The sequence below is a fragment of the Sinocyclocheilus grahami genome, unplaced genomic scaffold, assembly GCF_001515645.1.
Source record: "Sinocyclocheilus grahami isolate Dianchi unplaced genomic scaffold, SAMN03320097.WGS_v1.1 scaffold18.1, whole genome shotgun sequence".
NCBI lineage: Eukaryota > Metazoa > Chordata > Actinopteri > Cypriniformes > Cyprinidae > Sinocyclocheilus > Sinocyclocheilus grahami.
The window spans coordinates 127,999-139,846 of NW_015505197.1; the positions used below are offsets into that span (position 1 = coordinate 127,999).

The 11,848-nt window shown below is 36.5% G+C and overlaps 1 protein-coding gene across 1 annotated transcript in view; it reads right to left on the bottom strand.

The window, feature by feature from the left end:
• The window catches only part of LOC107552827 (endoribonuclease Dicer), a 40,319-nt gene extending 29,766 nt beyond the window's left edge, over positions 1-10,553 (bottom strand). Inside the window, exons 1-4 of the mRNA XM_016234820.1 lie at positions 10,402-10,553; positions 5,630-5,680; positions 2,131-2,234; positions 1,762-1,950 (exon numbers count right to left, since the gene is read on the bottom strand). Coding sequence (XP_016090306.1) covers positions 1,762-1,875 — 114 coding nt within the window. The 5' untranslated portion in view covers positions 1,876-1,950; positions 2,131-2,234; positions 5,630-5,680; positions 10,402-10,553. The remainder of the gene's footprint in view (positions 1-1,761; positions 1,951-2,130; positions 2,235-5,629; positions 5,681-10,401) is intronic.
• Positions 10,554-11,848: the final 1,295 nt, after the last annotated feature.

Consider the following 11,848-nt stretch of genomic DNA (forward strand, 5'->3'; position numbering starts at 1 on the left):
CTAACTATTGGCAGAGCAGGCAGCTGACCTCTGCATTATGAAGGGCCTCCATAACTGTACCACAGTATAATATAGGTCATGGCATATGTTCCATGTTTACATTGTGCACTCCCCACCAGGTACAATATTCTGATTGTTTTGCATATTGTTTTTAAGACCATAAATAATGATGTACTTGTTCTAATAAATGTATATTGTAATGTACTCATTCTAATATATTTAAAAAATAATTTACATTGATGGTAGGTTATCAGTGCACAAATTAACACACTCTCAACAATTAAAAAAAAAATTAGAAGAGTTCTAAACTAACGCACTGTCTTCACTGTATCTAACACACACACTCTCAAGGCTGATTTATACTCTACGCATCCGCAAGTTTGCTTAGGTGCACAAAGCAAATATGACGTCATCGCGGTGTTGGCGGAAGTTCGCTTTGAGTGCGCGTGGCGATGTGCACAACATTTTTTGTAACTTTCCGCGCAGCTCCGTTTCCGAAGATGCACGAGTTCAAAGCGACTCTAGCCGAACATGCACGTCTGTGCCAGCATTTGTGTGAAACAGAAGCAGTTTGATGTTAAGTGCAGTCACTCACACAGATCACGTTGCTGAAAAAAGATCAAACTTTTTAGCGCTGCCCCACAGTTTTATCAACTAAATATCTTAATCGCTCAAGAGCTACATTATCAATTGAAGTGGAGATTGCTAAACTGCAAGCTAACCACTGTTTTCAGAAAGCAAGCGCGTTTATCCTCAGTGGAGAGAGAGCGCGTGCACATGGTTGCCAGAGAAGTAGTACACTTAGCAGATATTTCCGTATTGCGCAAGTGTGAAGCTCTGTTTTGGGGATTACGTCTCTTTACATCAGGCAACCCAGTTGTGTTCCTCTGCGGCCAGATTAAACCTTGTTGTAGCCTATATATGCTCTATTCATTCTTTTTTAGAAACCTCGCACTTTTCTACTCAATTTTAAACAAATTAAGCGCGGTCCACTGCTGCACATGTGCCACAATATCGATACAGGGCCAGCTGTATCAATGCTCATATCGTCAAATCTCTGTGACGATACATCGTCGTATTGATATTTTGAACACAGCACTAATAAATATGAAAATATTTGTAGAAAGGAATTATAATACAAATGAATTGTGAGTACTTTGATGTATGATTTCCATTTCATTTTCAATGAAACAAATAAGGAGATGTTTAGCAAAATGTCCAAGCTGCTCTTTTCCATACAATGGTTAATGGAAATACAATTCCATAAAATCAAAAACAGCAAAAAACAGTCCATATGACCTGTGCACAATATTTCAAGTCTCCTAAGGCCATACAATAGCTTTGTGTGAGGAACAGAATTAAATCCTTATCTACTGAAAGTCACAATGGTTCACTGACATCCAACCTGGTGCAACACATCTTCACACATCAGGTTAAGTCGAAAGCTATAGCAGATGAGAAGATCTTCAGTGGTTAACAGCTTAAATTTCCATCTGTTCCTCACAAAAAGCTACAGTATGTCTTGAGAATATTTGGAATATAGGACATGAGCTGTACTTCTATGCTACTTTAATGGAGTTTTGTTGTCTTTTTTGCAGCTTTCCTCGCCTGCTCACTGTATACTTTCACTGAGAGCAGCATAAACATTTTCAAAACTTCTCCTTGTGTGTTTCCGAAAAAAAAAGTCATATGGGATTGGAATGGCACAAAAGCACTCAGACTAGCCTGAGTATCAAAATCGAACCATTTCAAAAGACTTGCCTGATATTTCCTTGGTGTGTATATGTTGTCATGGATGGCTTCCTGTTGCCACGGGAGACCGAAGAAGGGCCCCATGGGTGAGGAGGCAGGGGTCACCAGCTGTAGGCCAGCCATGCTTAGAGACTGTTAAGCAGGGGACCTCCAGTCATCCAGTGTTTATCTCATTGCATCATGGCCTTCTAATGCTCACTGCAAGAGACAGATCGCGTAATATCAGATCAGTGGGATGTCACAAACAACAGCGCTAAAATCAACTATGTCAGGTTTCCGTTACATTCGGTGGTATTTTGAGCGACATGTTATTTAGCTCTGGTTAGAGGCCGTGTGAATCAGGAGGTTTACTGATTATAGATGAGAGTGTTTACTTACAGCTTGTACGTTTCCCACTTTGCTGTGTGACCAGGTCGTACTTATTCTGGGCATCATTATCAGAGCTCTTAAAATCAGCTCATTCTTTTTCCTCTCAAGTTATTCTGCTAGGACAAACAGACATACACTTAGAATATATACAACTGTAAAGCAAACAGGTCAGAGATTATACTAACTAAGCACCTCACTACAGCAATACAACAAAAATTAATTCAAAAATATATAAGAGGAAATGAGCCCTATTTACAGACAAGGCTGTTGGTACATTTTACTTTTGGCTATAAGAATAAGGCTGGGTCAACATTATATTTTTATGGTCAAAAATCATCCACTTAGTTAGGAAAAACCTGTTTGTTTGACATGTAAAGCAACCAACAGTGTTGGCCATTTAAAGCTAATCTGACATTCAGAGCAAATAGCACTTAATTACTTATTCTATTACAGTAATCATAATGTATATATGTTGAAGCAAAGTACACATAATACACACTACTGTTCAAGTTTTGGGTGAGTAATTTTGTTTGTTTTAGTATTGTGACATAATATTAGATTCTAAATTATTATATTTTAAAGTTACAAAATAAATGTATAAACAATATTCAGCAACACTGAAGTTTTAGCAGCCATAACTCTAGCTTTCAGTGTCACATGATCTTTCACAAATCAGATTTGGTGCTGAAGAAATATTTTTCAATGATGAAAACAGTTGATCTGCTTAATATTTTTGTGGAAACCATGACACATTTGTCTTGATAATTCTTTAATGAGCAGAAAGTTCAAAAGAGCAGCATTTCTTTTAAATCAAAATCTTTGTAACATTATACATGTCTCGCTAAATAAAACTATTAATTTCTTTTAAAAAAAGTATCCCAAGAGTTTAAACAGTACTGTGTCTTCTAATAAACAATGTGGCTACTAAACAATAAATTAGGGCTGCAAGATATATCGTTTCAGCATTGATATCGTGATGTGCGCATCCGCGATAGTCACATCGCAGGATGTGCAATGTTTAGTATAGGCTACTGATCATTATATTTATACTGATTGTTTTCTTTGCTTACACACAGACACAGTGTCTACACCGGACGTGACAGCTATATAGTAGGCTTGCTGCGAAAGACGGTGTTTTCGGTTATACCGGTGTTAAGCCACAACACCGGTTACGTCATTTGCCTACCACGGCATCGCCCCCCACCGTCTTTTTAATTTTTATTATAGTAACAAAAATCATTTAGCCTAGTTCAGTTAGAGGACAGACACTTTTAAAAACTAAACGCTCAATGCAGCGTGCCGAACCATGCGCGAATGACAGTGCACCACGGAGCAGGTGTCCGATTTTATTTATCACGAGGAGAGTGAGACGAGCTGACTGACAAGAGTGAGGTGATAAAGACAAGACGATGGCAGAAGATTATTTAGAAAGGAAATTCAAAGGTGCCTGTTTGGCAATATTTTAGATTTTGAAAAGCCTATTGACTAAGTTTTTTTAAACATTCGTTTCTTATTTATTTGGTTCCACAGTGTTTGCCGATTACTTTATTTAAACTTTGTGTATTTTATTTATTTTATTTTACATCAAGGTGTATATGCCGTGCCTCCAAGCTTTCTTGTTAGTTTTGCTAATAAACGTTCTGTTTCTTATTTATTTGGTTCCACAGTGTCTGCGGATATTCAGTTTTATATACCCATTTAAACTTTGTGTAGCCCAAGTAATTTGTTATTTTATTAGGCATATATTGTGTATTTTTATTCGTTTTGTTAATAAAAGTTCTGAGTTTGATGTTTGTTGTTGCTTGAATTGAATCAACGCCGAATTGCCGCTAATTCGAAAGTGAAAGTAAAATGCGCACGGCGCTTTTTCAAGCTATTTGAAACCCAAGAAATCCGAGGAAAAGATGGAAAACTCAAACGAACAATTGCTTGACGCCGAATTGCGGCAATTCAATTGCCGCTAATCTGAAAGTGAAAGTAAAATGTGCACGGCACTTTTACAAGCCATTTGAAAGCAAAGAAAAGAGGGAAACTCAAACAAACAAATTGATACCGGAATTACCGGTGTTGTCACACGTCGATGGGAACATTTCCTCACCGTCACAACCCTACTGTACAGAGATACCCATTTTAAACACATTTAGTAGCAGAGCTACTGCACGCGATTTTCAGTGCTGGAAATCCATTTATCCTTTGTTAAAACTTCCGCATCGTCGTGGAGAGCACAGGTCACGATTGCTTAGCAATGGCAGACACCACGAAAGCGCAAGCTCCCGAGCGCTTTGGAAAGAAGGAGAAAGCGGCGCGACTGGCGGTTTCCCACGCGTTTTTAGCAAGCGGCAACCTCCTGCTCTCTCTCATGAAGCCAACACGGAAGTGACTTAAACTGTAATTCGTCAACTGGCCGCTAGAGGCTGGCAGCAAAAGGGAGTCAATCCCATAGACTCCCCATGTTAAAATGCCCAACTTTACAGCAGAAAAAAACATGTTCACAGCCTGGTTCAAAAAATTATTTTGGTCTATATAGCTAATTTTGCCCTTCATGACAACTGTGAGGGAGGTGAATTTTTTTTATAACGTCCATGTTTTTATACAGTCTATGGATTTTAGGCGCAACATGTGAATGGCCCCAAAGTCTGTCTACACTGGACGCGACCGTTGCATATCATTTGAACTTTGTGTCAGTACGTCATAAAGAGAACACGGCATCAGTTTACGGTCGGGGATTTGTCGTGCCGTGCCGCATCCAGTGTGGACAGCATCACTGATAATGAGTTCATTGTATTTTGTCGCGTCGCGCCGCTCGCATCCGTTGTAGACACAGTGAGAGCCACGAAGATGCACGTGAACACTGAATTCTGTTCACTTCTGCGTCTATTTGTGCCTGAAATACTGCGTTCTGCAAGTATCCTTGTAAACGCAGTTGCTTATGGCTTAGGTGAAGGGTAACAATTGAGTAAGAAAATGGATGTGTAACAGTAGCCTATATTGTTTTACAGCAGTTTAATGTTCCTGAGGCTTTCTGTGTTATAAATGTTAATCAAACAACAAAACACAAAGAAAAATCCCTTTTATAGCTTTTGTAGCAATTTCTGTTCCTGAATACTGTTAGACTTACCTGAAAAATATAAAGCACTGCTTATTTCTTATCTTTGTTGTTATATGCATCTATGCTTGCAATTTGTTTATTTCCTATGCTGATTTACTCGCCTACAAAATCACCCCAATCATAATTTTTTTCCAAATAAACTATTCAAGTCATGTGGTGATTTTTTTTTTCATATCGCAATATATATCGCATAAAAATAAAATATCGCAATGTGAGTTTTTTCCAATATTGTGCAGCCCTACAATAAATGTAATACCTCAGTGACAACAAATGTTTTTTTCCTAAACATACATACATACCTACATGTATTATCCATTGCTTTGAATTTAAACATTTAAACATATTGATTTGAAATCATTGTGCATTTATTATTTCAGCAGAGAGAAATTATCACAGTACCTTAATGCTGCAGATGGGGGAGGGGGCCTGAGACAAGATTCTTTCAATACTCTGAAAATAAAGAGAGAGGAAATATAGTTTGTGATAATGGACGTATCTCTGGCAAGGAGAAGACAGCTGAATTTGGATGACAACTGGCTTGTCAACACATTTTTGCCACTCAGGATCGAGCCCACACTCTCCTCCTGACCACCGCTGTTCGACACAGCTGCAACAAATCACCACAAGTCATTTCAGCTCAAGTAACACAAGGCTTCATTTTCAGTGAGTGAACACATTTGCTCTTGGTTAAAAATCTGCTCTCAGACTCCATGTTCGGGTTCATGAATCTCTAATGCAACCACATAGGTTATTTACTTTCAGATTTTGAAAACGCTGACACACATCTGTTTCGGTGAACGAAACATTCAATGTTAAATGCTTGACTGCAAAACAGCTGGCCAGGTCACGGCTGCCCGATTCGACTATGAACAAGCAGATTTCCATTGTTGAAAATCAAGGCTCAACCCAAGACAACTTGTTACTGGTACTTTATCTTAATTATAAGATCAATACCATCACAAAAACAGTTACTACAGTAATTATATAATCATAGAGCCATACAAAATAAAATCAACGAGATCTCCTTCAAATAGTGTAGAGCTTCCAGAATCTCTGTCATTTTAAGCTACAACAACTAATTGATCTATTAGATGAAAATCAACAATAAAAAAATGGTTAACAAAAATGTCAATCAATATCGCTAGTTAGGTTTTTTTTTTCCCCTGTGCATGAACAGGCTACAAAGTAGGTTGCAGTAGGAAAAAACAGTACACAAGGAAGTACAAAATATATTAGAGTATAAATATTTTAATAAAATATAATATATAAATATTATTAAATATTTTTGCACATAATAAAAACTATTCATGGCTAAGACCAGGGATTTTAAACCCTTTTCAGACCAGGGACCCCATGGCAGACAACGAGACGGAGAAGGGAATCCATTACTGTATAAACCTGAATTAGGGCTGGACAATAATTCAATATCAATATGTATCGCGATATAATTTTTTTCAATAACGGTGATATGATTTTTAAACACATTTCCGATATTTCGATATACATTACCAGTGTTTAATAGTCAGAATAGTCTATTATTAAAATACTTGGTAGTTGCAGGCCTAATGCAAATTTTTTTTTTAGATATCTATCAGTAGTGGTCAATAAAATGTTAGCACAGTTTTATAGTATTATAATTTACATAAAGCATAATATCCATCAGTGACAAAAAAATATGATCATAGTCAATGGTTAATTTTTGTAAAACTAGCAATTCTTTTTTTTTTAAAAACAACAACAAAAAAAGTCAACTTGGGATCAATTACTATTTTCATAATTTATTTGCAACAACTGGAGTACTGAATCCTGCACGCACGCGCAGCATTGTTAAGGTAACATTTGGTCAGTCATTCCCTTCGCCAAGAGAGTTTCAAACGCTTATACGAGACAGCAATGCCCTTTGCCCTTCGTAGGGCATAGGTCATAGCATAGGGATGCTCACTTCTGTTTGGAATTCGCCGCATGTCTCTTGTATCACCGCAGAGGCGCTCTCGTTTCATTCAAATGCAGCTTGCACCTCAGTTTTTGATTGTATTGAAAATGAAATCAGAGGAATTTAGTATTAATACTACTATAATTTTGCTGTAGTGATCATATTGTCCTGACGATTGTTTTGTACACTGTTCATAATGGATTTATAAACAGGTAAGATTTCAAGACATTATCTCAATTCAATATTTCATATCCCCGTATTTATATATATTATTTTAGGTAAACAAAAAAAATCTGTGTAATAAGTTAACTATGAATATACAATACATTATCCCTTAAATGTCAACCTTATAGTTTGTACGTTCATTCGTCTTGGCTCAAAGCCACTTGCTGCAAACTTTTCTTTGCGGAAGCTTTGCGTAAAACAAGTGAGATAACGAAATATTTAATCTCTAATCAATATTTTTTGTCCAATTATTTGCCCAGTTAGTTTTGGTATTGAGGTAAAAGTTACCTTGAATTCGCTATATAACTATAATGGTCATGAAGATGACTGAGCAAATTTGATGCGTTTCCCCCTTTTGCAGCGACTTTCTTCTTGCAAGATCAGCAGACAGGGTGACCGTCCTCGATTAAATTGCCTTCAAGACTCTTGTAAAAGCCAAAATACGACCAGACCACCGATTTGGTCCTCTTAGATGGCTGAAAAATCTCCCGAGCGCGGTCACTGCCTTCCGCCATTTCATCTCGTGCAAAAAACAACAACAACACTGCATGCTGCTTCTGCGTCAGACTGATGCCGGCTGGACAGGATTTACCGCGAGTTTTCAAAAGCGCGATAATCAAATATGGTTTTGATGATAATTAAATTTTAAACGATAACCGTCAGGGCATTTTATCGTGATGTATCGTGAAACCGGTAATCGTTACATCCCTACTTGCTACCGGATGTCTGTGAGAACAAAACACAGGCGTAAAAAAGACTATAAATAGTTTTTAACGTGCACAGTAACTGAAATTTGAAACTGTTCAAAGAAAGGCTCAATAACTGTTGCACAGATATAATACACTAACACTACGCATCAATTTCTCTTCCCTTTGTGCTTTGCACTTTTTAACACGAAGCACTTACAATGTGCGCACATTGTAAGCGCTTCGTGCTCACAGACTGTCAACCCTCTACACTGCGAGTAAATCACTCGCATATGCGACTAAATCTTCACTCTGGGCGACTAAATGATGTCTAATATTAGCCAATGGCTAATCAATTCTCAGATTTTACTCGCCAGTGTGTGAGTTGGATGCCGAGTATTATATAGTATAGAATTTCAGTCTGGCAAGTAAACAAAAAAATATACTAGCCAATGGCAATTCACTTGCCAAGGTGTCCGTTGAGGGTTGACTGTATAAATGTCAGTTCGTGCTGCACTGTATTTGTTTTGTCCTATCGTATCTATCATATGTTGTTGCCTTATTAAAAAATATGCTATACATTTAAAATAAATGTATTTTAATTTTATAGTATATACTTAATTATAAATACATTCATGAATGTTTTTAATGAATGGATTTTATAATAATACAAATAGCAATGTGTAACATTTTACCATATTTAGTGCAACACTTTTATTTGTTCCCCACAAAATATTGTTTTTCACTAAATGTTTGGATTTCTAAAATTATTGTGCACTGATTTTTCTAGAATAACTTTTGCTGCCGAATCATCCACTAACCTAGTTTATGATACATTTTTGTCATGGATTACATAGGCCTATATTTTTTCATATTTGTTTATTTTATTTTTCTTTATAATGAAGTAGTCTGTATCTAGTAGATTGTGAAAGAATGATTATCAGTTCCACACACAGAGATATATAAATTCTACATTTACTTAAATGAGGGAAAAAAAACTTCACTGGTATCGGATCGGAATCGGTATCGGCCAATACCGAACCCTAGGTTTCGGAGGCAAAAAAGGCGGATCGGAGCATCCCTAATAATAACATTAACAATAACACCTCATTCTGTTATGTAATACAATTTCTAACTCCTTTTTATATTGAAAATGTCCTATTGAAAAATATTGCAGCTTTTAATAACATAACATTTTTAAATCAATATTAATAACTGACTTACAACGGATATATGTGTGTGGATACACATGTTAAAACACGTTAAAGTAAGCCCTAATATGAAGGTTTAACCCGCAGATTATATTCATATTCTATTTAAGGATCATGTTTTATATCAAAGCACAATTGCACCATCTGATACTATGACTGTACCATGGCACCACTACTTGGGACATACCACTTAAAAAAAATTAAAAAATAAATAATAATAACAATTGGACATATAATCTGGAGTACCATGCACACTTTTAGTTCTATTATATATTTTAAAGTATCATGGTAATAATACAACTATATCATCGGTACCATATTCATTCATCATGGTATTTACAAGATACTTGTGGTTTTAGTAAATCCAGTAAAGTCCAAATAGCATAGTATTGCCATAGTAAGACAAAAAAAAGAAAAATACAACTAAGATGCAATATTTAAATCAAATAAAATCAAGAATCCTTGGTGGCACACAAGCAAAAATCCCGTTTCTTACACAAACAGACGCCAGGTAGATTAAAACCAATGTTCTCCAGCAACATACTTACTGCACTGCACATATCCTAACAATCACAAATGCATCTTAACACTATTCATCATATGCTAAAAATTAGTGTTCATGCATATCAGTTAGGCCTCATTGCGACCTTGGCCTTCAAAGCCCGCAACACACCCGAGGCCCCCAAAACCATGCATCTGTCACTTTGCCAATCACAAACGGGACTCTTGCACCATGCTAATATTGGATCACATAAGAAATACATCACCGGATCTGAAACTTTCCTAATAATCAATACGTCTGCCATGTGAATCAGTCTTTCAGGGGCTAACAGACGCGTGTAGCTAAAAAGGCACCGTCATGCAAGAAGAAAACACATTATGCATTGATTTACCTCACTTAAAACGGCTTACAACTGATCCCCTATTGCATGTACACTGCCAGGGACTGAATGCACGAACAGTTTTCAACAAATGTACGCCGGACAGTACGGGTTTTAGGGTGATAGTGGTTAGCACGCGAGCTCGTGTTAGCTTCGGTTGTTTTTATTGATTATTTCAGGATCACGAGAGGAAAAACACAAGCGATCGACGCGCGAGGTGTTTGTAGGTGCTCACCGGTGGTAAAGTGTTTTTTGGTCGTGTTGTGTTGAAGAGTGTCTTGTTAAACGGTGCGGTGCCCCTCTCTCCCCATTCCCTCCTGCTGCTGCTGCTGCTGCTGCTGTTGTCAGGCTGCTGCACGCGTGTGAAGCCTGCGACTACGAGGAACGCGAAAACGTGAGCACAGCTACTATGACAACACAACAAGTCCATAGCGACGATATTTCTTTAAAATAAAAGTCTCCGTTCTTTGACTAAGAGGGCACTTTTGGCCCCGTAAACGTTTTGAAAAAAGAAGCTCATTTCCCACACTCACACTGTTATATTCTTCAACTGACATTGACTTGCATTTGAGATACAATCGTAGGAAAAGATCTGTAATTAGTGTCATTTTCGTTGAAGTCAGAAAAATTCCACCACAGCGTCATTTGTAGCACATCTAATTTTTTATTGTTTTAATAAAATAAATAATAATTTAAAAACAAATTAAAAAATAATAATTTTAATTAGTAATCTAATCAAATAATATTTTCATATTTTCTTTGTTTTTACACATCACGTAACACCCCAAGCATGTTCTTCAATGACACGGGTTGTCTTCATTAAACAAGTACACTAACCTTTGTCACAACCATAAGACAGTTGTAATTTTTGAAACGTTTAGTTTTCACTCAGAATAGTTTATGAACATTTACGTTTATGTTTATGATTTACTTTCATGTCTGGGTTTAATACAAGGCAATAAACAGTCTCTTGTAATGTACCTTTACATTTAATAGCATTTAATAGCAATAATAAATTAAAAACATAGTAAAAAGCTTCCAAGAAAGTTTTAAAGTGACCTTCTTACCTTCATGCAACAAAAAAATTTTTTTTTTTTAAATCAACCCCTGGGTCATAAAAGTGCCCAAGCTAGTGCGGAGTTAACAATCAGGAAATAAAAAATAATTACTAATATAAGAATGAATGACAGAAAAGGAGACAGAGCAACAAAAAAAAAACATTTCTTTGGTGATGATTATGAATACATTTACAAAGGGTATTTCTGAAGAAGGATGTTTCCTTATAATAAGCTTGGTGTGAATAAATAAGTGTTCATGCAATTGATAAATAGGGGATTAAGACAACAGCTAGAAAATTCTAGAAAAGTACATTTATACAAATATTTATTTCCACTGTATGATTCGCTCTGCAGTTCAAATACACATCTGTTTAGTTTTTACTAAGAAAACAAGTGTGTCATGGTTTCTTACCACCATCTACTGGTAATTTTAGGAACTACCGTCGTTTCAAGCAAAAAGCGTGTCAGAAAGAGGCGTTTGTTTGAATCTCGATCACAGTTCCTGTTTTGTTGTAATGTAATGTAATGCAATGCAAAGATAATCAGAGCTGCAGAGAAGTAGTGAAAAAATACTTTTTGTGTATGGTGACCCATACTCGGAATTAGTGCTCTGCATTTATCCCA